The sequence below is a fragment of the Phalacrocorax aristotelis genome, chromosome 4 (assembly GCF_949628215.1).
Source record: "Phalacrocorax aristotelis chromosome 4, bGulAri2.1, whole genome shotgun sequence".
In the NCBI taxonomy this organism is placed as follows: Eukaryota; Metazoa; Chordata; class Aves; order Suliformes; family Phalacrocoracidae; genus Phalacrocorax; species Phalacrocorax aristotelis.
Window position 1 is genome coordinate 57,855,999 of NC_134279.1, and position 25,917 is coordinate 57,881,915.

Sequence of the window (25,917 nt, forward strand, 5' to 3'; positions counted from 1 at the left end):
CCACCCCCCAAAGCCTATACCTAAAATTTTCAATTCACGTTTGAATTCACATTTTTGGGTGGAATTGAGGATTGATAAAGCTAAGTTTTGCCAGAACAACAAACCCGAGGTGCAGTTGTAGTTACTAAGTAAATTATGTGTGCACAAATGGGAAGACATTGGGCCCAAATTGTTTTTCATTTTCAGAAACTGCCTGCTGGCCAAGCCCTGGGAAATTTTCCCATTGCTGGTGGCAGAGGTAAATCTGTTGCCCTTTCCATAGTCACCAACCAGAAACAACAAACTTAGAGGAGCAGAGAGTGTGGGGCTAGCAAAAGGTAGCTGAAGTGCTGATACCAGGGCAAGTTATTTCTCAACAATGGAGCCAGCATGCTCCTATCTAGCCATATCATTACTGAAAGGTGCGTGGGCAGTATCACATCTATCACATACCAAAATATCACAACCAACACAGGATTAGAATTCAGTCCCAGTTCGTTTACTGGATAGCCAGCTAAAAACTCAAAGACTGGGACATAGTTTTAATTATACTTATTTTTACAGGTTGCCAAAGTTCTGCTGAATCTCTTTTCTTGTACTGAAGAGAGGTTCAGGGAAGAGTGGTTCTCTCCCACAGACTGTTCCAGCATATTAAAACAGCAAAGTCTGGCTCCTTTCCTTAGAAGCCTTTTAAATCGGGGTGTGACATTGTTCTCACGAGTGCTGTCATTTGGCCAGCTGGAAAACTACCATATCCTGTTTTATGTTACTTGCTGAGAGTAAAAGAGGAGAACAGCAATGGAGAGGGTAGTTGTCATAGTTATCAGATTAATTCTGTCTTCATTTGCAAGTTTAAACAAGTTAGATTGAATGCATATTGGAACCTGGATTAAAAATTGAGTGCCTGTATATTTTACTGCATTTAACTAGTTTCAGGTGCCATTTCGCTTCTCCATAAAAATGCCCCTTTCTTTCCCCACAAGCGAGTTCACATTTGTGTCAAGACTTTTGAGAATGAACTTGTTTGCTTTGGTGCAAAAATTATTACATGGCCTTGAATTCATGTTAGCACTGGGCATCCAGCACATCCAAGAAAGAAATAGTTGGATCTGTTTCTTCTTAGGCAGCATCAACAGATTTGTTTATTAAATTCCAACCTGTTACTTCAGTGGAAATCAGCGGAAAGCTTTCGGGATGGTACAGGTTGTTGCTTGAGCGTAACTGGTCCTGCCAAACCTTGTTTTGATGATACACAGGAGGGAAGGAAGGAAGGAAGGAACGAACTTCACTAGAGTCTCAGGGTATATTTAGGCTGTGAACAAACATCCTGCTCCCAATGCATCTGTGTGGCTGGAAGAAGTGACTGCCAGAAAACTGTCCTTAACTGCTTTTCGCGCTCTCAAATCTGCTGGTAGAAATACCTGTGGTCATGTTCCCTGCCTTGCTTTCACTCACATTGAGCTCAGCTAGTTTAAAGAGGCTGGTTAGTTTTCCTTGAGGAGCGCAGGGTGTGATCGCACGAGCAGCTCTGCTGGCATATTTGAAGGAGTGAGTCTTTGGATGGAGAAGAGTGACATGTAAGGTGGTGGCCCATGTGCTTGTGCCATTGCAGTTGTGCCTCAGTTGGAGTTTCCTCCTCCCAGTCCTCCCCTGCATCCAGGAGGAGTGATGTGCAATGCTGCGTGTAGCTGTGAAGGCTGAACACCCCAGGATGAGGTTTAAGCCCTGCCACGCTTTGAGTGCACTCCCTGGGGAAGTGGTTCTTTATTGCTGGTTGAGCACGTTTGATGGGGAGTTTTGCCAAATAAAAATCAGAGCTCCAGGAGCATTGTGTTTACTTTCACCTTTAGCGCAAGCAACTCCTCTAAATTAGATTTACTGTTATTGCATGTGTCAGTTCTGGAAAATCAAATTATTTGGTGTGTTTGTTTTTACAGCTCAAGGATAAATCTCACTTCTAGCATAAGCAGGTGTAATTTCATTGAAGGAAATGCAGTTGTACTTCTGTCTGAATTCTTGGATTTGGCTGTAAATCTTTGCTGCCTTTTAAAGAGACTTTCTTTCTCTGTTGCATTCAGTTCAGAGTCACTCTGTGAAAGCTTTGCACTGGTTTTGGAAAATTGGGAGGGGAAGACTCCCTGCACGCTTTAGCTTTTCCCAAAAGATTGCTTCTGTCACAGCAGATTAATCCTGGAAGTTTACAGGGAAGAAAGAAAACGTGTAGCAGTGAAGATTTGTTGAAGGGGGAGGAGAGGGGCCTCTTCTGCAGGTCAGAGTGGCAGGAGCGTGCAAATAGTAAAAGCGTTGGGAAGGGAGGAGAAGACACACCCCTGACGGAGCAGTGCCTTCCAGGGAGAAGCACCCACTCACAGCTGGAGCAGGCAAACACAAGCGTGCACAGTCCGTGAGGAGAGTGGGAGCTGACATGATGTGCTTCAAGTCAATGCAAAATGAATGAGCTGCTGTTCTCAGGGGTATTTGGCCCCCATCATTGAAGTACAAGTACACGGCTGCATCAAGTGCACTTTGCATCATCTGATGCATAGATACACACTAACAGAGACGAGGACCAGGCAGAGCGTTGAGTTGGGTGTTTGTGTATGACGTGCTTGGCATTAAATTCCTGTTTGCTGCAACAAAAAGGTAAGAAACTTAAAAAGTGACAAGAAAAAAAATCCTCAGCCTCCCCCCCAGAAAACAGTCTCATGTTAGGAGTAGCCTTTGTCTTGAGCTGTATTTTCAAAGCTATGGTCTGTTAGGCTAAAGCTTCTGTGCGGATGCCTGCAAGGCAAATTACAGCTCCTAGTGTGACAAAGGAAAGTCAGATTTCTTTTCTCCAAGAGCTGACACTTAACAACCTTCAGGAGAGCGCTGTAGCAGAAATGCAGGACTGTTTGCTGAGTGGTAAGTATTTGATTCTGTTCTCCCTCTTCTTTATCCCTTCAGATGTTGCTCATTTGAGCAGTCAGCTAACTAATGGATCTTGATGATTAATAGGTTTGGGGTCTGTGTTCAGCTCAGGATTACATGTTCCTAAACTGGCTGTGGTTACTGGCTGCATATTGACCAGCCTGATTTGTAGAGGATGATAATAATTTGTTTTTACTGCTAATGCTGTATTAATGGATGGAAAGATGCTGCAGTTAAGAACAGCAGAAACCTCATTTACTGAAGAGAAGAAACCTCCCTGTGTTTTCCCCCAAACATACACAGTGCCTGTATAATTATTTATGTGTAATTCCCAGTTAACTTCTAGCTAGCTAGTCTGGGCATTCTTCTTTCAGCCCATAATTGACAATGGAGATTGTGCAGTTTGAAATCTTTGTAGAGCTCCAAAAGAAGTATACATGTTTAAAGACAGAAGAAGTGTTACACCATGTGTGGGGATATGTACATGTAAGGATATATACAGCTGAAGTGAAATGGTTAATGGCTCTTTGACAGAGGATGAAACTTCATGATTTAAATGTAGTATATTGGCTTTAGGTCTCTGCTTGCTTAATCCTATCTGTATTCATAAAGAATTTGCAGCAGGAGAAATTTCATTGATTTGTTAACTGATATATAGCTTTGAATCCTCATTATATTGGGTGCAGAGGGGAGGGAGAGAGACAAGGACATTCATCTTTTTTTTAAGCTCAGCAGCTTCACTCTTAAATTAGGTTTCTTGCATGTTATGGAACCTCATTGCTCTCCCCTGTTCTGTGCAGTAATTTTTGCTTTCTTAAAGGATACCAAACATTGCTGAGTCTTGATCTCTATCAGGGAAATATATGAAGTGTTTCATCTCTTAAAACTAGGGCTTTAATTATGTTTTGTAGCTGTTGCCTTGCAGTTTGTGTAATTATAACAACTTGTGAGTGAGGAAAAGGGTACGATTTAGCCCTGGAGCATTTCTCAGTAAAAATTGGTTTATTTATTTCCATAAGGAATTAAAAGAGAGAAAGAGGAAGATAGTGGGATTTTATTATGTAATAGTAGTTAGAATATTTTTTTTAATAAAATACAGGTAATTTTTCTGTTCTGCAGCAGTGGATGTATATAAATAAATTAAATAACACTGTCTATGAAGATACTTTAAACACTGATCATTTGGAATACAGATGAGGATCAAACAAACTGTCTATGTTAGTATTTTAGATAATTTGGGTGAGTATTGAACATCTGTGGTGTTTCTTGTATTGTTACAGTCTGTTGGGTATCCTGTTGGGCAAGGCTTTCTGGTTTGCCATTTAGAGTTTCCTGTGTTTCGTGACATGAAGTAAAGCTCTGTGTTACTGTGGACAAAATTCTGATCTAATTGATACTAGAGTGCTAGTATTGATTTAACTGTTCTATATAGCTTTAACTTGTGTTAGAGTGCCGACCTTGTTCCAGCGTAGTTTCAGATAGGCTGAGATGTCTTTAATCTCTGGGTGAAGTTAATCCAGGTCAAAACATGAAATTTAACAATTCGAAAGCAGGGAATATCAAGGTAGTAAGAAGTGTTCAGTTTCATTTCCTCCTATTAGAAAATAACTGGCACATGCCCAAATTTGGTTTGGTACCTGCCAGAGAAAAAATACTTTGTTGTTGTTATTGTATTTTGATGTGATATTAAAGGGTCACGAGTGGTGTTCCCCAGGGCTCAGTGTTGGGGCCAGTCTTGTTTAACACCTTTATCAATGATCTGGATGAGGAGATCAAGTGCACCCTCAGTAAGTTTGCAGATGACACTAAATTGGGTGGGAGTGTTGATCTGCTTGAAGGTAGGAAGGCTCTGCAGAGGGATCTGGACAGTCTGGTGGGCTGAGTCCAACTGTATGAGGTTTAACAAGGTCAAGTTCTGCATCCTGCACTTGGGTCACAACAACCCCATGCAATGCTACAGGCTTGGGAAGGAGTGGCTGGAGAGCTGCCTGGAGGAGAAGGACCACTGGTTGGCAGCCAGCTGAACATGAGCCAGCAGTGCGCCCAGGTGGCCAAGGCGGCCAACAGCATCCTGGCTTGTATCAGGAATAGTGTGGCCAGCAGGAGTAGGGAAGTGATCGTGCCCCTGTACTCGGCACTGGTGAGGCCTCACCTCGAATAATGTGTTCAGTTTTGGGCCCCTCACTACAAGAAGGACATTGAGTTGCTGGAGCGTGTCCAGAGGAGGTCAACGAAGCTGGTGAAGGGTCTGGAGAGCAAGTCCTGTGAGGACAGGTTGAGGGAACTGGGGTTGTTGAGCCTGGAGAAGAGGATTCTGAGGGGCGACCTCATCGCTCTCTACAGCTACCTGAAAGGAGGTTGTAGTGAGGTGGGTGTTGGTCTCTTCTCCCAAGTTACTAGCGATAGGACGAGAGGAAATGGCCTCAAGTTGTGCCAGGGGAGGTTTAGATTGGATATTAGGAACAATTTCATCACTGAAAGAGTGGTGAGGTGTTTGGACAGGCTGCCCAGAGAGATGCAGAGAGATGGTGGAGTCACCATCCCTGGAGGTGTTGAAAAAATGTGTAGATGTGGCACTTCAGGGCATGGTTTAGGAGACATGGTAGTGTTGGGCTGATGGTTGGACTTGATGACCCTGGAGGTCTTTTCCAACCATAATGATTCTATGATTCTATGTTTTAAGAAGTTTCCAAATGGATGTGCTGGAATATTTTTTTGGATGAATTTAATAATTCTTAAAAATAATTCAAAACCTCCTACCAAACTGATCCACGTAAAATGATGGTCTAGTGATTTGGGGAAAATATGGCTTGCTTTTTAGTGTTGTTTTCATACTGCCAGAAACATGTTTATTTTCTCTGGCAAGCCAAACGTAACATTTCCTAAGGAGAGCAAAAACAATGGTCTGTGGTGGGTTATGAAAGACACCTTGGCTTACATCAGAAGAGGAGGTGCCTGGGGTGGCTGTGTGCTCCAGGGAGCTGTAAGTGCACCCACTCTTTCATCTCAGGTCTTTAGTCACTGTCATTTAGTGTGTGTAAATGAGGGGAAACCCTGAAGAAATGGTAAAGTGACCTGAGGTTGCTTGCTTATGGAGAAGACTTGAGGAATAACAAGGAACCAACTTTCCTGTGAGATACCAATGTTGTGTCAAGCACCCAAAGTATCAGTGGTACTTTCTGTTTCAGAGCCTGTGGTCTTATGAGTACAATACAGTCTTTACAAAACGTGAATTCATATAATGTGTTAGGCTGCTTAATGTTTTCTTTTTATTTTAAAAAGAGAATCTGACTAGGTTATAGTAGTCTTCATAATATATGACTAGCAACAGAAGGCTAGATCAAGGCATCAATTTTTAAGCAGTAATCTTCTTTACTACCAGCAGAGAATTGCTTAAAAATTGATGGCACAATCTGGCTAAATGGGCCTGGCAGAAGTGGTGGGAAGAAGGACACTGTCACCCCCTTCCCGGGGAGGCAGCATCCCTTTGGGGTTCCTTTCTCATACCTCTGCAGGCTGGAAGGCCATGGGCAGTTTTCCTCAGAGGTCTTGGCCTTTTCCCCTCAGAAATGAATCTCAAATCCTTTGTAGCAGCCCTGACACAATTTTCTAGGTATCATCTTCCCATGTTATTGGCAGGCTGTGGCTTGACCCCTTTTAACTTGGTCAGCTTGGGAAAGGAAATATAGAACACCATACCAAAGCACTTGCACAGCTGCTCTTGCAACATTTCTGGCACTTAGAGCCATCAGCAAAATCTGCCATTTGAACTGAAACTTCCTGTGTCTTTTCAGCCTTGGGGTGCATTTTTAAATTTTTATTTATTTATTTTAAGTTTAAAAGTAAATCATTCAACCATATTTGAGAGAATGAATATGTGAAGAGAATACAGGCAAATAGTCTTTTGCATGAAAATAATCCATAAATTGTAAGAGACTCTGTGAGGAGATACGGGGTTAATTGGAAAGCTGTAATTAACTGGTTAGAAGCAGAATACAGCCCCCCCTTGACTTGCTTGTATACCACAGTGTGGGAGTCCCCCAGCCAGAGCCCCGCTCATTCCTCGTTTCTCAGGGATGTCCAGCAGCCCAACTGCTGGTATTTTTCTCTCAGCTTCCTGAATTTCCTCCTGTGCTTTTCTTTGTCTGTGTTTGCAGCTCAGAAAATCAAACAATCAATGGTGATTGTTCTGTACAATGGTATGTTGCATAATGGTAGGAGAATTAACAGATCTCCCTTTTAAGAGTTTGCACCAGCAGGTCATGTTTTGTGTCTAATTGTACTGTGTTCAAAATCTTCTAGATCCAAGACATTTCTTTCCCCCCTCCTCCCCAGTATGTTGTGTCTTAAATTGCTGGAAGATTTTTCCAATATAAAGCTTTGTTCTGAGAGGTAATCTCTGTTTGTCCACTTCATATAGAGCCAATGATTAATGCATGAAGAAAATTGTATGTATTTTGCTTCTCATCCTACTTAGAAACATTGACTGTATTTTCCAGGAAAGTAAGTGTGACACTACTTTTTCAATTCTGATTTTCAAATTGGCACTGAAATACAGAGTCAAGGGCTGTTTAGGCTTGAAAAACTTAAAATATTTGCAATCCTGAGATCTAATTTTAACCGCTTAATTTATAAAATGTTAGCAACAGGCATGGTGAAGTCCTTGCTGATTCTGCCAAGCCCAGTAGAAAGCCCACGTAGCTGAAGCAAAGGAAGAAGTGGGGTTTTGGTTGTGGAGACCAACACAGGTCACCACTGGATATTGAAAAGGGGAAACTCCCAGCTCCCAGGAAGTAGAGCAGTGCCCTGTTTCTTCTTTATGATGAGGCTAATTCTCACACTTCCATTGTAAAATTTCTGGGGATGTACATTACATTTGTAAATACGGATCTTCTTTCCAGCTTGGTTGCTTTTGTAGAATCATAGAACAGCCCAGGTCGGAAGGAACATCAAAAGACTATCTGATCCAACCTTTAATTGGGAAGGGGAGCCTAGATGAGATTGTCTAGCACCCTGTCCAGTCACATCTTGAAAAACTCCTGTGATGGGGACTCTATCACATCCATGCAGAGGTTGTTCCAGTAGATGGTTGGTCTTCACAAGGAGCCACATGGAGATTACAAGAGGCAACGGATACAAGTTGCACCAGAAGAGGTTTCATCTCGACATAAAAAAGAAATTGAACCTCTAGCTATGTATGTATGCATCCATGTGTGACTTGCACTCCCATGTTGGACAGATGCATTAGCTAATCATATGCACATTTAGTTAAAACCTGGCTTAGAAAGCCTGTGTTTATTCTAGATCTACTCACTAAGCATTTTCTAAGTAATGTATCAATCACTGTAAGATTTGCGAGCTTACTAAAGTGAGATGTCTACTGGGAATTAGAAGCCTTCCCTTCAGTGTGCTCGGTCTTTAATCCTGCCCTTGTTACTTGAGACAGGGTGATTCTTCCACTCCACTACTTTTTTCTCAGAATCAGTTACAAACTAGGATGATGTAGCATCCCGCATTTTTGTGCACAGTGTGTGAACCTTGCTTGCATGCTTGCTGGAGATGAACCTTTTACAAAAGAGGTGAGTTGTGAGATGCATGCAGGAGGCAGGGGCAGGAGAGCAGGACTAAGCAGCTCTCTTCTGGAAAATGTTCATTATCCCTGTAGAGATGCTATACATTGCATAAAGTGGTGTCCTGTTTTTAAGGAGGGTTGGGGAGTAGTAAGCTACCTCATCTCCCAGGACACCTAACCCTTTGTGGTAATGTCGTGGTAAACAATGTGCTTTCTTCACACGGCAGGTCCAGAAGTACACCTGTACCTGCAAACTCATGCTGCTGGTGTTCCATGGTGGCTGACCTAGAAAGCAGCTGGCTGTGGTGGGTGCTGGGGACCTGCAGCGAGCCCTCCCCAGGGCTCAGGCAGGGAGCAGGGCAGACAGAGCGGCTCTGCGGGAAGGGGGAGAAGGGCAGCCCCCAGCCAGGGAAGCTTGCGCCTCTCCTGCCCACCTTTGGGAAAGGGATGTTGGTTAAGTTGTACCAAGAGTTAATGGTTGCTGAAGTGCTTCAGAAATGAAGGTGTGTAGTGATTTTACAAGTGCTGGCTTCTGCTCAGTGCTCATGCGAGGTTTTTACCCATGTGGTCACTTCTTCAGGATGCAGCTTTCAGAGGACCCCAAGTGACACTGGGGCGGGAGCTTTTGGAAAAGGCATTAAAAAAACCTCACTACAATCTTTCTACTCCTTCATTATAAACAACATAAGGTTTTCACAGCCTAAAGAATTATTCTTGTTTGTTTTGTCAGCGTCTGTTTTAAACAGCATTATTTTGGAAGAAGGAAGGTTCATGCACTTTGTATGTCTATTTATGCTCTCTGCATACTACTTCCCGGACTTGTGTGTGGTATTTAAAGCTTGATTACCTCCCAGTGTTGATATGTCTGCGCTGCCTCTCTAAATTCAGCTGATGCCTGTTGGCTTCATTGCATGTTTCCAAAAATACTAACTTCAGAGCAACAAGATTCAACCAAAATAAGTGTTGAAATAGTGGCAGTATACTTAGGTACACTGTGCTACAAACAAACAGTGAATGTTAAATGTACAGCACTTCTTTCAGCTACTCTGTCTCGTATGCTGGAGCTCTTGTCTGCGTGAGTGCCTTCTAACTTGCTCTTTCTGTTTCTTCATGCTTCCCTGGATTCAGAGAGAGGTAAATGATTTTCGTTTTTCCATTATTCTGTGTATTTATCCTTCCGGCATTCACTAAACAATGCTTGTATTGGTTTGCTTGTATCAGTGAACAGAAGCTAAACTTCAGTGAGTAAATTCATGTCTCTCTGTCACCTTTTCACCTTGCTATTAACTATTATATTTGTCAAGTTGAATTGCCTGCTGTTTTTTTTTTTGTCCAGGTCCCAAACCACCAAGTACTAGAACAGTTCAAAATCATGCAGTGCAATAGGTTTTGATATTTGCTTCTAGTGTTTTGAGTTTAAAATTTAGACATTGTTGTTCTCTGTAAGCTGAAGTGAAGGAAAGTGGTATTAAAATCCCACCTTTTATTAAAAAAAAAAAACAAACGGGATTTAAGAGCTAAGTTTAGCAAGAGTTGGAAGCATCGATGTTTATTTCCTATTTTTGGTGTTTGTTTCAGGTCTGGCTGGGTTGGTTGCTTGTGTTTTGAGTTCGAAGAAAAGTTGTCCCCAGTATGTTTGATTTGTTTGGATGTACAAAGGGATCATTTGGGATTCGCTACAATGCTTCCCGTTTCATGGGAGCACAGACAGTAGGGCATTGTAGTCAGGTGCTTTGCAGCACAAGGGCTGCAGCCACTCCAAAGGCTCTTACTGATAGAATTGCATCCCTCAGATGAGATGTGGGGTTTGTTTGCTCTCCTAAATTGCAAGGACTTGATACTGGGACTGGGCGGAAGGAATGCGGTTTGGAGATGCCAACTGTTCCTCGTGTTTGCTTTGTGGAATATAATGAGAACAGTTTCCAGGCTTGACTGATTTTTAATCAATTCTTTAGGTGGCGTTGGCCTAGGGAAATATTTGACCTTTCTTGATTATGGCTTTGCAACCTAATGTAGATTTCATGCATGTGGGAAGCGATGATCCTTCCAGACTAACACTGGCAAAAGTGTGCTGCAGGCAGATTCGTGGGTCGTGTCTGTGTGCGATTGCTGTGTTCTCTGAATAATAAAGAACAAAGAACTAGTAAGCATTACTTGTAAAACAAATCACACTAGAAAGATTAACTGTTCTACTGTAGTCTGCTATCTTCTTCAGTGGAATCTGTAGTAGTGCTTTGAGCATTTCAACGTGATGTATTTCTTTATTAAATCTTTAAATATTCCTTATAAACAAAGACCCACGTCTTCCAATTAGATCTTGAAGATAGAAGCATTGTCAAAAATAGATACTTATTTGTCAAAAATCAAATTTACAGGATCTGCTGCAAAGAGGCTGTTCAGAGGTTCACAGGCATAACAATGCATTCATTTACTTAAAGGAAGTTCAGCGTTCAATAAAAACACTAGACTGGCCATCCCAAGGAGTTAAACCACCAGTGTGTGATGCTACAAAGAAGTAGCAGCAACTGCAAGGGCCTTGACAACCTACCTCATTTGTGTTCCTTTGCCTTGAAAACTGTGCTGCAAAGGGTAGGAAGGCAGGCCCCTGTCTGCACATATTTCATAAATGCTATGAAGCAATTAAGGAAAAAAAATCACCATGAAAAATTTGCAGCAATAAAGTCAGCGGTCAGTGATTTTCATAAGATTTGCCCCTGAAGTTCTGTCTTCCTTTTAGGTTCATTTGTAAAACAAGCTGAGATCTAAGATGCTGCATCTGGCTAGCAGTTGGTGAGCAGCAGTCATCCCCATCTGCCTCCGAGCACCAGCTGAATGTGGCACACTGGTAGCTGGAGCCCCCTCATGCTGCTGTCACATGGTGCAGGCTCCTGTGTGCTCTGACAGAGGTGGCCTGTAGCCCTGGGACCCTTTCCCCGGTGCCCTGCCAGTGCTACAAGAGTGCAGTCTCCAAGGCTGTCTTGGTGGTGACCACAGCACAAATGACAGACTCCTCCTTGCCCTGGCAGTAGTACTTCAGCCATATGACCATGAGCTGAGGTTGGGAAGGAGGACCAGCATGGAACGCAAATCTTAGCTGTACAATCTATACTGTTGTCACTATGTTAACACAGCTCATGGATCCAGAGAGCTTAGATATTGAGTTACGCTTTGACATGACTCCATCTATGTAAATCTGTGGCCTTCTGCAGGGATGGAATATAGCCCTTGGTAGTAGAAAGGGAAATGACTTGTAACATCTCAGAGCTATCTTTCTGGCTAGCAAGGCAGTGGTGGCAAGGCTGACAGGACTCCTGTCCCCTCCCCACAAGAGGAGGTGGTGGGCAGCGTTGAGATGGGAAGCGCGTCTGGGGGTGCGGCTTCTGCAGCTTCACGAGGATCAGGCTGCAGGAAAGAAATTGGAGTGAAAGTCATGCAAATGCTTTCAGGCTTGCAAGCGCTGGGATCTGAAGGGCTGAGCTGCGTATCAGACATATCAGCTCTTTGACGGGTTTAACAAATTTTGGAAGCACGCAGAACTGTGGCAATGATAAGACATGAAAGAAAAAATGGCAGGCTGTGTGTTTTAGGGCTGCCAGATAAAGCCTCTGAGTATCGCACAAAGTAGCCATAGCTCCTCCTTGAGAGTTAGCAAGTGACATTATCAAGGAGTGAAGCAAACAGCCTTTCAGCAGGGGAGAATTTGCCCTACAAACTTGACGCATGAATTAGAAAAACAAGCTATGCTGTGTCAATGCCAGACCATTTGAGGAGAATTTAAGAAATGCAGAACTGATGTTTTGCTGCAAGGAAACCCATTTTCAAGTTGTGTGAGAACTGAAATAAGAAAAGTCTCCCAAAAGTCTCCACTTCGGGAGGGCATCTTTAACTACTTGGAACAAAAATTAATGGCCAGGGTAATGCGGCGGCCAAGTCTGCCATTCTGGGTTGTAGCTGGGGAGCAGCCGAAGAGGTGCCCAAGCTCTATGGGGCCGAGCACTTGGAGTGAAGAAAAATCGCAAGGCTTTTGTGGCTTTAGGATTGCCAGCAACTGTCAGGAACGCAGGGAAAATACATTCCCTCCCAGCTCTAATCACTGAGGAGAGAAGTGTACATATGGTTAAATGCACCATGGCTGTCTGGGGGAAATGGAAAGAAGATTTGTGGGAGTAGTCGTTTTTCTTCTTCCTCCTGCAGGGTTTGATTCCAAAGTGGCTGGTGTACTCATCTTGAGGAAGGGGCTTGGAGGTGGGTTTCCTTTGGAGGGTATGGAAGGGAAGCAGTGGTTTCATTCAGTGTCTGTCTGGCAGGTGAAATGGAATTTGAAAGGTCCTCAGTAAATCTTCTACAAGCAGATTTTGCAGCTTGTGTGAATGCTGTTTGTTTCATCTAGTTACGCTTTCTTACCTTTGGGTTTTTCTCACTGACTTCGCAAACTCCTTGACGTGAACCTAATAAAAAGACAAATTAACTGAACAGAGTCTCAGACTTAATTTCAGTGCTAAATCAGTCCTCTTTCTCCTGTGTGAAAGAGCAGCCTCGTTAAAAGGTTTAAAATGTTAATCCAGGTGGTCTGTAATTTTTGTCATGCATATTACTGTGGGGTTTCCTGCACCTCATCATCTCCGCTGGTCGTGATACTAGTGTATTGCGTGTCATGGAAAAACCCCATCAGAGCATGGTCTTGGTGTTATATTTATCTGCTTTTCTTCTCATGTGTCTCCTCTCGCTTCCCTTGCTCTTCTCCTACTCTGCTCATTTACTCTGCTCCCATGAACATTCATGTTTCACTGGTGAATAGCAGCCTCCCACCAGGTGTCTTCTGAACCTGCTGTGCTGTAGTGGTGGCTGCTCTCCCTTCTTTTCTTCCTGCCTGTGCAAATCACTGGTCAGCAGTTTGCAGGAAAGCAAACTGAAGCCTGAAGGTTACAGACTCAGGAGATGGTTTCCCTGCAGCCTGGTAGTGTGTACTCTGTGACCCCACATTTGCAGGAGTCTGTACGGTCACACCAGTATATAGAAATCAACAGTCATCTTCTGTAGGCTATTCTGGATGAATTTCAATCAATTTTAAGCCGAGCCCAGAGGATATAATTTTCTGGTTCAAGGATTCTTGTTACAATTTGTAATACATTAATCTGTAAGGCAATTTACATTTTCCTGCATGTATGTATCATTTTAATTCAGTTGTTTTAAGTAGCTGCAATTTAATTTTGGTTGATAAGAGTAAAAAATGTTATTTCAGACTTCAAGGCTAGGGTGTTGGGAGTTTTTAACTAAAAAAAGGGGTTAACGCAGTTCTAAGCTCCTTTGAAGAAGTAAGTTTATAGTGAGAATGTAATGGAGGGTGTTCTGCTCTTTCAGGCTGTACTTAATTGGGATGTCTCCTAGGACTTTAGTCGAATAGTGGCAAATGGCTATGACTGCTGCTCAAACAGGACAGCATTAGCATAAATTGCATTTAATGTGATTATATTCATTCAGGGTTGAGCAGCTAAGTGATGCTTAGCCAGGTGTTAAATAGGTATGGCTATCTAAGGTTTAGTCAATTACTGTAGACACTTGCCAATTAAAGAGGGCAAAAGAGCAAATAAAAATGAAAATCCTCTCTGCTTAGCACCTTACATTGTCTTGCAGTTCTCTAAATTGCTTTTTAAAATGTCTCTCTGTAGTCCTGTACTCTTTCAAAACTAAACTTCTACTGAATTTTTAGCTGTTCAGCTCACTTGCGCAGAAAAATAATTTTCTCATCTATTTTTCTGATTTTCTAGCTCTTTTCCAGAGTACTGATTTATATCCACTCCTGTAACCAGAAAGATACTGGGGGATCATGTAGTACATGCGCAAATGATTTAACAAAAAAAGATCTACTATGCAGTACCCCATCTCTATAATCCTGTATCAACAGAAGTGGTGTACTTGTGTTGTAAAGTTTTAAGAATATACAGCTGCTTTTCTGCAACAAAATAACATTATTCTCCCACTAAGCACCTTACTGCTCTCCTCACGGACATGGACGGGAATTTTCCCAGGAGGTGTGGTTCAAACCCATTTCATGTGCACACAGCCCCTGTTGAGACAGAGAAGGCCCCAGCTGGATGAGGTGTGATCTGTTATCCCTGTGCCAGCTCTGTATCCAGCCATGGGCTTTGTAAAGGCTTTTGACTTTCTTCTTTCCCTTGTTTTTCCAGCAAGGTGTAAAGACCAGAGAATGGTAAGAGGAGGCATTTGCCCTTTTCCATAAATTTCTATTGCAAACACGTTACTCGGCACATCTTCATTATCAAAGGGGCTGGCTGCACATAAATCTCACTTAAATGTTAATCAGCTTCAGGTGAGCTGCGGTCAAACAAAGGTTTACAGATAAAGCAACTAAGAAGGGATCTGACGTGAAAGAGGAATCAGAGCAGTCCTCAGGCTTATTTGGTATTCAAGGCTTTGGACAAACGAGAAGCTGTTGCCTTCTCTCCTGTGTAGGGAAGCACAGAACTTTTCCCAAGTTTTACTTTGTTACAGATTCTGCAGGGAGCAGATACTCAGGAATGCCCAAAGCCCTACCTGTCTTTTCCAAGAGGGAGCATGGAGGCTGCTTTTGTTTTCCCAGTAAATGCCTGAAGCGAGGCTGCAAGGCTCCCACTGGCTTTGGAGGAGCCGACTGCCACCAGCCTGTACCACCACCCCCAGGTCCTGGCTATTGGGCTGCCGTGTAGGATCACTTGTGTGAGCACATGGGCATCTAGGTGACTTCATGAATTAATGAAATCCAGAGTACTGTTTGTGCACTGTCGGAAGGGAGAAGGATGGTTCGCGTGCTAATTTTGATTGATGATTTGAAAGCAGATGGTGCTGGCAGGGTTGCATGTGATGCAGTACCACAGGTTTTGAAGAACTCACATTTTCTCCTCTGTCTCAGCAGATTTACAGATGCAGGCCCTGATCATCTGAAGGTTTATGCATATTCGCAATCCATGCATGTAATTAGCCGATTTACTTTGTTCAAGCTGTTCAGGTACTTAAAGTGAAACACTGGTGTGTGAGTCTGAAACACCACTGTGAGGGTTTTATTAGCTCTCAGTAGCTTAAATTGATGTACTAGCCCATGTTTCATTTTCTCCTGTAACTGTGTTATACTGCCTTGTTTATGAATGTGTACCCTTACAAGCAGAAATATTTACAGAAGCTGCAGGACCAAGTGCCAGAAAGGCTCAATGGAAGCATTATGTGCACTGTTGCAGTACTGAGGCAGTGTTTGCTGAGCGTGGGCCAGGTACTCCTGGCAGTGCCTTCCTGGCACCCATCAACACCCTCATGGGCAGGAAGTGGCATTTCTGGCACTTCTTCAAGGTGACTCAACTGTGGGTGGAATTTCACAGGACAAAGACAGGGACATTTCTCCCAGGCTTGGGGGCTTTCCAGGGTACACGTGGTAGACTTGCTGCAAGCAGTAGAGGTGTCAACATTTCTTCAAGAAGAACCCTCAATATCAAAACCGGCTGGGGGATGAAGGGGTGGAGAGGACTTGAGGGTACTGATGGACGAAAAGCTGGACACAAGCCAAACGTGCACTTGCAGCCTAGAAGGCCAACCCAGAAGCGTGGCCAGCAGGTCGAGGGACGTGATTCTGCCCTTCTACTCCGCTCTGGTGAGACCCCATCTGGAGCACTGCATCGAGCTCTGGAGTCCTCAGCACAAGGACATGGAACTGTTGGAGCAGGTCCAGAGGAGGGCCACAAAAATGATCCGAGGGCTGGAGCACTTCTTCTATGAGGACAGGCTGAGAGAGTTGGGGTTGTTCAGCCTGGAGAAGAGAAGGCTGCGGGGAGACCTTATTGCAGCCCTTCAGTACTTAAAGGGGGCTTATAAGAAAGATGGGGACAAACTTTTTAGCAGGGCCTGTAGTGACTGGGCAAGGGGTAATGGTTTTAAACTAAAAGAGGGTGGATTTAGACTGGATATAAGGAAGAAATTTTTTACTGTGAGAGTGGTGAAACACTGGAGCAGGTTGCCCAGAGAGGTTGTGGAGGCCCCATCCCTAGAAACATTCAAGGTCAGGTTGGACGGGGCTCTGAGCAACCTGATCTAGTTGAAGATGTCCATGCTTACTGCAGGGGGACTGGACTAGATGACCTCTAAAGGTCCCTTCCAACCCAAACCATTAAAAAAAAAAAAGTCCTGCAGCAGACCACAGAGGAGAGTGTTAGGTGGCCTATATGGAGGGTAGCTACCAGCTCCATCACATTGCATTCTGACTGAAAATAACATCTTTGTGGGCAGTATCTGCCGTTTGGCAAGTGCAGAGCAGGTCTGTCTTATCAGGACTGTTGTCATTCTCCTCTTGCAGGGACAAAAGGGTTGCAGGCACTTCTGTGGCAGGATTAAAGTGGCAGGTGAGCGCCCTTGTCACCTGGAGCGTCCCACTACAGATACTGCATCCGTAACACTCTTCAGACTCCTCCTCCCTGCCCTCACTGCAGGTCTTGCCATTCAGAGAGGTTACTGAGTTGGGCTCTGTGCGGTGGCTTGTTCATTTGGCTGTCATTAGCCTTCCAGGAACAGAGAAATGCTGTTACCGAAAAGCGCATGAGCTTGTTAAATGTCAGTGCTGCCCTCCACATCGGTCTCCTTTGATCAGAAAAGTAAATTTATGCTTGTGAGAGAAACGAGACTCAGCAGGCTGCCCCCAATCCACTCCTCTGCTGTTGAAATGCTATTGAAAATACTCTCATCCAAGGTGTTTCCCACTTATGGGGCATAATTATGAATAATTATGTGTTCTTTTATGACCAAAATCTTTGATCCTGACAGAATTCAGTCTTTAGCTTAACACAACTTTAATTGTTTGGCTCATTTTTATCTCTGCAGTCCTTTGAGTCCTACCTTCGCTGGCAGATAACATGCTGACTAAACACATTTAGTATTATTTTACATATTCCCTTAAGGCTGAAAATCATTGCAGTTGAGCTTGGGTCTCAGATAAACTCTCTGCAGGGTGAGATTTAATGTGGCCTCAGGGGTTGTGCATGCATCAGAGGCTTGGCAGCACAGTGGAGATGCCCTGCCTGACGTGGTCTCCTACAGAAAAGCACAGTAGTTTATTGGGGCAGTCGTGGTGTGCCAGGGCACTGCCAGAGCTCCTGATCAAGGGTTGGACAACAATTTCTTGCGCTCGGTTTTGCTAGCAATGTGTTAATGTCCTCCAAGCCCCCACGACTTGTTTTGGTGGCTTTGTCTCATGTTTAGTTTTTATTAACGGTAAAAGGTTCTAACAGATAGCTATATGGCTAACAGAAAGGGCAAGTTACCTACTGTGTTTGTGCAACTCCTTGCACAAATCTCTGTAGATTTCTGTTTATTCAGACAGGCTCTGTGCAGTGTAAACAACTTGGCAAAACAACACAGGATGCTCTTCCTAGGATCATCTTGTAAAGCAATGCATAAATCACTCCTTTACAAGTCCTCAAAGGAATAGTATTAATTTGAGGCAAACGCTTGTAAATGGTAATAAATAGCCATGTAATGGTCACATGGATGGCTTTCAGAGTTGTTTCAAGCTAATACAAGCACAGGTTTCAGCTGTTATGTCTGCACTCTGAAAGAATAGACCTTGATCCAATAATAAGGTGTGTGCAGCAGTCTGCTTGTTTATGCGTCTTTGCAGTGATGGTCACTGCCAGCAAGATTTTCTTGCACATAAAGGGATGGAAATAGTAATGAAGTTCTGGCAGCAAATCCATGCCTGTTAAGTGAACAATGTTTTCATATTGCAGTTAAAATATTTGTAAGGGAAGGTATTTGGACTCGAAAACGTGAAGTCTGAAACTTAGGGCATTTAAAAGATGGCAGCTAGAGCCAAACACATAGAAAACAAAAATCCCAAATGCTTAGGATGTCTGGAAATTCCTCACTTACAGCTCTCAAACCAGGCAAGGTCTCTTCAGAGCTCAGGATGTTGTATGTGGGAATTATGTGAGCCTGAGCATTTCCAAATACCTGCTCTGCAGAATTTTCAGGAGCATCAGTGATGTTGAAAGCTTACTTCAAAAGGCTAAAATCTCAAAGGTTTTTTATGTGGTGCTAGGTTTCATTTTTTCCCCATAGCTGGTAATTTTTCATAGGCCATAGCTGAACCATGCCCCTTTCTCTACATCTTGTTACTAGAGTCCAGCTAGGAGTCTTCATTTTGCTTTTGGAATGTTAAGAGGACGAAACCCTTCTAAAACAAGGGTTGGCACATGTACAGATGAGCCAAAAAACATTGGCTTTTTTCCAGGAGCAAGATTCCAGCTGGAGCTCAGCACCTCTGTGAACTTGCAGTGCAGCAAAAGGGAACAACTTGCCAAAAGGGTCTTGCAGGTTGTGGCTGCGGTGCTTGGAGGTCAGGCTGGAGCTAGGAAACCTCAGGGCGTATTCTGTAATAGGCAGCACTTTGTGGATTATTGCTTTGTGATTTTTTTTTTTTCCTGCAAGTCACGAGCAATTGGGTGAAACACTGTCCCTCCCCAGGGTGCCTGTGTTGCACATGCTGGTAGGGCAGCGCTGCAGCCAGCAACAACTGCTGCAACCTGTGGGCTGTGTTCCCCATGTAGGAAGGGTTCAGGTGGCAACACGCTCCATGTGTTGCCCTGCTGCCTCCTGTCTGTACTGGTAATGCGTGCCATCGCATGTTGCGATGCAGTAAGGTGGAGAGGTTTCCAAATCTCAGCTCCGGATAGTTTTCTGGGGTTCTTTCTGGGGTGCCGTTCATCAGGTCTCAGGTTGCAAAGTGGTTAAACAGAGGAGCAACCTGTGCCTGTCACTGAGCAGTCCAGGCTGTGGGCAACTGTCCCCTTCATTGCAAGGGCTCATTAGTGACAAAATCTAGTGCTGCTGAATTAGGTACAGGTAAAGTATTTAACTGCAGGGCAATGTCCATGTCTTGTACAGAGCTGGAAGTCTGGCTGTCTATCTGTCACAGTCTCTGGTTCTGCCTGGATAACTTCAGTACAAAATCCTTCAATTCACTGGGCATTTACAATGAACAAAGAAATTGGCAATCCGTGTTACATTAAACCCTGCTCAGGATATTTAACCTTTAATATAAACTGAAGTATTCCTGTATATAAAACCTGTGGTTTAGGAATAATCCTCCTATCTCTTCACCAGTTAGAATCTTGCTGGTAATTATTTACATGTAAAGAGGAAAGGCACTGAAAAGAGGCTTCAGGTATTAGAGGCTATTGGAGCTCCAGCTTTGCTTGTCTGTTCTAATTCTAGTTAGCTACTTGGCATAACTCTTCAAGGGATGTAAAGTCCCAAAGAAACCTGGAGATAGCAGGAGGGTCACAAAGTAAGACTGGGCTACGGTTTCTTGGAGGACGTGAAAAAGCAGAGGTGCAAGACCAGGGAGCAGAGAGTATGCTATAGCAAGGATGGCAACCAGGCAAAGGCAGGCTTCTTCCTGACTCAGTATACCACTTTGAATTTTTCAGAAAAGCTCCTACTCTTAAACAGCCTGAGAGCTAATAAACATAATCCTGGCACTTCTATCGCCCATGCTAGAAAGCCATGCTATGCCATGGTGACTAGCCAGTACAGTGCAAAAATCTCTTTTGTAGGGCAGCTTTATTTAACTTTTGAAAAAATAAGGTCAGAAATTTAGGCCAATTAGTGTGAGCAAAGCTCAGCAGGTTCACTTCTCCCTTACGCAACCAGATCTCTAATTACTATCTGCATATTTTAAACACTTCATACAGTCCTTCGAAATATGATTTTTCTCTAACTAGAATCTTGTATGCTGTTTCTCAGATATTTTTTTTTAGCGCTTAAGAGCTGCGTCTTCTGTCTCAATTTGTGATTCTCTCCCCACTTGATCTTCAATAAAATGTTTGAGTAAATTTTCCCCTGTATTTATAATTGCAATTGGAATTACAGGTTGTTAAGTTCAGTAAGCTGCCAGGGTAGGAAACGGTAATGAGCTCTTTAATTAGATAGATTAAGCACCAAACTTTAGATACGTGTTTCATGGATATGCAGTTCATCACATTTGTAGGTCTGCTTTAGGGCATGTGTTTTATTCTTTGACAGCCAAGGCATACACCTGTTAAATTGAAGTAGGACTTGCTGTTTTGGAGATACTACTGATTCTAATGCCTTGTTTTTGCTTGTTTCTAATGTGTCGATTTATTTTGTTTACACAGAGACTTTGCTTATGTGGCAAGAGACAAAGACACAAGAATTCTGAAATGTCATGTGTTTCGATGTGACACACCCGCAAAAGCCATCGCCACAAGTTTACACGAAATCTGCTCAAAGGCAAGTGGATTTAAAGTCAGCTGCATTTGTCTGTTTAGAGGCCCCTGAGCTTAACACGTACAATCAGCAATTGTATGCGGTGTTAGTTTAGTTTGTATCACTGGCAATGAGAAACAGCGTAGGGAATTTGTAAAGCAAAGGACACAAGTGGATGGGAGTAGTGGGAGGGTGAGCATATAGATTTGAGGAGGGTGGTATGTGCTTTTCACAAATGTGTATAGAGGCCGAAGGTTTTCTTGAATAAAAAAGAAGCTGTGAGTTCAAATGGAAAAAGAACGCACAGCTTCAATTAATAATAAATGGTGATGTTAAACTCTGTAAATAAATCAGGCCTTGTTTCAATTGTATTATTCAGGGGCATTATCCTGCAGGACAGGCAGGAAAATAGTTGCTAATATTACTCTGCCCACTTAAACCCCCTTTTTGCCCTGATTTTTTTTTAAGCTACTCTAGTTACAAATACTAAAGGATCTTAGTTCCTGCTCATGGTAGTGTTGTCTGTAATACTGGAGAGGACTGTTCTCTTCAGTCGTCTTACCTTACAGATTTGCCACCATTCCCTGGTTATTAATTTTGGGTTTCTTGCGTGATCAGTTCATGTGTGTCCTCTGTACGGTCATTTCATGCAGTGGTTGCAAGGCAGCACATCCTTTACCGCAGGCAAATCTGATTGAAACACTTCATAGAGAGGCAGTTAAACCAATCTACTTGAAACTCTTTTTTATTCCTTTATTGAGCTGTGGTGGAGTTGAGGCTGCATCCACCTTTTTAAAAATATTACGCTGCTTGTTTTGGTTTTCCTTAAAACATGCCAGTTTGCACCACAGGAGAAGGGGGCTCCGGGGGTGAATAATGTTATTGATTATCCCTGTGCAACTTGTCCATCCTTGTGAGTCACAGCTCTTCTAGAAAAGCTAGTTAGGAAACCTTCAGGTTTTAAAATTCTGCTGATTCACTGTATGCCTGTCATTTGCTTTTTACAATTTGTCTTCACGTTAGTGAATGGAATCAGTGATGTCAAATTCCTCTCTGTAGCCAGTTGTATAGTCTAAAAATTACTCATTTTTGCAACACTGCAGACATGGCTACTGAACTTGTGATGTTTCCTGCAAACAACGTGAGCGTTTACACAGCATGCATTACTGTAACCTTCTGGGCTTGGGTGCCTGAGGAAATGCAGGTGGCAGGACTCGGGGAACTGCTCAGGTTGGCCAGGAAGCTGCAGGCTGTGCTTGGTGAAGTTTAACCCCAGGAACTGGAGCAGTGGCTGACTGGAGAAGCCCAGACCTGTTATGTCCCTCCTCTTTCTCCTCCAACTCTCAATTCTCACAGATTTTTCCAGCAAGTCTAGCAGGGAAAAACATGCTACTCGGGCCCTACCACAGCTGGTTTTATCCAGTAAGGTCAGCATCAAGTAAACGCAATGGTAGCGATACACAGGGTTATCAGAAAGGGAGTTGAGCTGTCACATACGTAACGATGACTTGAAACTCCTGGCATCAATTTTGGATAAGACAGCAACTAAACTTTTAAAACTGTAGCTAATAGTAACACAGAATAAAACAGGATAGTGTGGTTAAGTAGAGCCTGTAGGCAGATATCCTGCTAGGAGTCTGTTACAGACCACCCAACTAGGATGAAGAGGTAAATGAAGTGTTCTACAAGCAGCTGGCAGAAGTATCACAATCGCTTGCCCTTGTTCTAGCGGGGGACTTCAATTTACCAGATGTCTGCTGGAAATACAACACAACAGAGAGGAAACATTCTAAGAGTTTCCTGGAGTGTGTGGAAGATAACATCCTGACGCAGCTTGTAAGTGAGCCTACCAGGGGAGGTGCCTCACTTGACCTGCTGTTCACAAACAAATAAGGACTGGTGGGAGATGTGGCGGTTGGAGACTGTCTTGGGCTCAGTGACCATGATATGATTGAGTTTTCAATCCTTGGTGAAGTAAGAAGGGGGGTCAGCAGAACCACTACCATGGACTTCCCGAGGGCAGACTTCAGCCTGTTCAGGGACTGGTTGGGAGAGTCCCTTGGGAGGCAGTCCTGAAGGGCAAAGGGGTCCAGGAAGGCTGGCCATTCTTCAAGAAGGAAGTCTTGCAGGCGCAGGAGCAGGCTGTCCCCAAATGCCGCAAGGCGAACCGGTGGGGAAGACAACTGGCCTGGCTGAACTGGGAGCTTCTGCTGCCACTCAGATGAAAAAGGAGAGTCTATCACTTTTGGAAGAAGGGGCAGGCAGCTCCAGAAGAGTACAGAGACCTTGTTAGGTCTTACAGAGAGAAAATTAGACAAGCAAAAGCCCAGCTAGAACTCAACCTGGCCACTGCTGTAAGGGATAACAAGAAATATTTTTACAAATACATAAACAGCAAAAAGAGAACCAAAGAGAATCTCTGTCCTCTCAGATGCAGTGGAGAACATTGTCACCGAGGATGAAGAAAAGGCTGAGGTAATAAATGCCTTCTTTGCCTCAATCTTTAACCATTAGACCAGCTGTCCCTGGGGTATTCAGCCCCCTGAGCTGGTAAGCAGGGACGGGGCACGGCATAAACCCCCCATAATCCAGGAGGAAGCAGTTTACAACTTCTTGCTCCACCTGGACACTCACAAGTCCATGGAGCCAGATGGGATCCATCCGAGAGTACTTGAGGGAGCTGGCAGAGGAGCTCGCCAAGCCACACTCCATTGTTTACCAGCAGTCCTGGCTAACAGGGGAGGTCCAGATGACTGGAGGCTTGCTGATGTGATGCCCATCTACAAGAAGGGCCAGAAGGAGGATCTGGGGAACTACAGGCCTGTCAACCTGACCTCAGTACCGGGGAAGGTTATGGAGCAGTTCATCCTGAGTGACCTCACCAGGCAAGTGCAGGACAACCAGGGGATCAGGCCCAGCCAGCACAGCTTTTCGTGAAAGGGAGGTCCAGCCTGATGAACCTGATCTCCTTCTAAGACCAGGTGACCTGCCTAGCAGATGAGGGAAAGACTGTGGATGTTGTCTACCTGGACTTTAGCAAAACCCTTGATACTGTCTCCCACAGCATCCTCCTAGAGAAGCCGGTAGCTCATGGCTTAGACTGGTGTACCCTTTGCTGGGTAAAAGAACTGGCTGGATGGCTGAGCCCAGAGGGTTGTGGTGGACGGAGCTAAATCCAGTGGTGTTCCCCAGGGCTCAGTGTTGGGGCCAGTCTTGTTTAATATCATTATCAATGATCTGGATGAGGGGATCGAGTGCACCCTCAGTAAGTTTGCAGATGACACTAAATTGGGTGGGAGTGTTGATCTGCTGGAGGGTAGGAAGGCTCTGCAGAGGGATCTGGACAGTCTGGATCGATGGGCCGAGGCCAACTGTATGAGTTTAACAAGGCCAAGTTCTGCGTCCTGCACTTGGGTCACAACAACCCCATGCAATGCTACAGGCTTGGGGAGGAGTGGCTGGAGAGCTGCCTGGAGGAGAAGGACCACTGGTTGGCAGCCAGCTGAACATGAGCCAGCAGTGCGCCCAGGTGGCCAAGGCGGCCAACAGCATCCTGGCTTGTATCAGGAATAGTGTGGCCAGCAGGAGTAGGGAAGTGATCGTGCCCCTGTACTCGGCACTGGTGAGGCCTCACCTCGAATAATGTGTTCAGTTTTGGGCCCCTCACTACAAGAAGGACATTGAGTTGCTGGAGCGTGTCCAGAGGAGGTCAGCGAAGCTGGTGAAGGGTCTGGAGGGCAAGTCCTGTGAGGACAGGTTGAGGGAACTGGGGTTGTTGAGCCTGGAGAAGAGGATTCTGAGGGGCGACCTCATCGCTCTCTACAACTACCTGAAAGGAGGTTGTAGTGAGGTGGGTGTTGGTCTCTTCTCCCAAGTTACTAGTGATAGGACGAGAGGAAATGGCCTCAAGTTGTGCCAGGGGAGGTTTAGATTGGATATTAGGAAAAATTTCATCACTGAAAGAGTGGTGAGGTGTTTGGACAGGCTGCCCAGAGAGATGCAGAGAGATGGTGGAGTCACCATCCCTGGAGGTGTTGAAAAAATGTGTAGATGTGGCACTTCAGGGCATGGTTTAGGAGACATGGTAGTGTTGGGCTGATGGTTGGACTTGATGACCCTGGAGGTCTTCTCCAACCTTAATGATTCTATGTTCCTTTGTAATTCAGCAATTAATTGAATCCTGATTACATTAGCACTTGGCATGTGCTAACTGACACACTGGACCCCTTCGCTGAGTCAGGGCGGCTTCTTAAGCTAGTGTGTATCATTTTTCATCTGCAGCAGAGAATATTATCTTGTGTCACTGTAACAGAAAATACTTCCAAAATATAAAACCTAAAAAAGAAATTTGCTAGAAGCGTCTTCAGACCAAGTGTCATCTGCTGGAACACCAGTTGTCTTTATAGCTTAATTACAATGGATAGTCATAGCCTAAAGAAGCAGATAGCAGTGCTTCATATATGAGCTTTGAAAACCTCTGTTAGCTTCCCTGGGCCTCTTCTCAGTCATAGATTTGTAGAGAATAATCATCCAAAGTGGGTTTTTTTAATCTCTTTTGCTAGTGTTACAGGTTTTGGAGGAAGAACAGGTTGTTTTTCGTATGGGGTTTTTAATTCCAGAAGAAACATAAAAATGGAGGAAAAAAATTATATACAGGAGAACGTAGGTCAGAGAGGAACATGAATAATGAACACTTCTCTGTGTGTTAAATATTTATATTTCTTCCTATATTACTTGTCACTGCAGGTTTGCTGTTGATAAAAATGGCTAGAGTTTTTTTTTCCTCCTCCATCTATCTTTCATCTAGGCTTGGACACCACTTAAGTTCTTTGTGTAATTAATTAAGGAATGGTGAATAAACTGGAGGAAAAGTAAAGTTGTTATTTAAAAAGAACCTGTTTAGCCATGTAGTGTCTTGTTTCTGAATAAATAAATTGCAATTAAATTGGAAAAATATTTTAAGTCTTAAGACTTATTTCAGATTTCAAACACTATGGTTGTAGTAGGAGTAAATATATGCTTGTACTTGCTACTGTACTGTATTTTCAAAAAAGAAAAAAAGCCGTATTATCTCTTATCTTCTTCAGATTATGGCCGAACGGAAGAATGCTAAAGCTATGGCTTGCAGCTCGTTGCAAGAGAGGACAAATGTCACCCTTGATGTTCCTCTGCAAGGTACTGTGTGTTACAGC

The 25,917-nt window shown here is 43.8% G+C and overlaps 1 protein-coding gene across 17 annotated transcripts in view; it reads left to right on the forward strand.

Moving 5' to 3' along the window:
* The window catches only part of APBB2 (amyloid beta precursor protein binding family B member 2), a 199,697-nt gene that overhangs the window by 166,418 nt on the left and 7,362 nt on the right, over positions 1 to 25,917 (forward strand). For 16 of the 17 annotated variants that reach the window (XM_075091604.1, XM_075091601.1, XM_075091608.1 and 13 more), the window contains 2 exons: positions 20,635 to 20,749; positions 25,813 to 25,900. In XM_075091604.1, the coding sequence (XP_074947705.1) occupies positions 20,635 to 20,749; positions 25,813 to 25,900 (203 nt within the window). Of the gene's footprint in view, positions 1 to 1,427; positions 2,623 to 20,634; positions 20,750 to 25,812; positions 25,901 to 25,917 lie in introns of those variants that run through there. The other variant, XM_075091618.1, reaches the window with a different exon arrangement.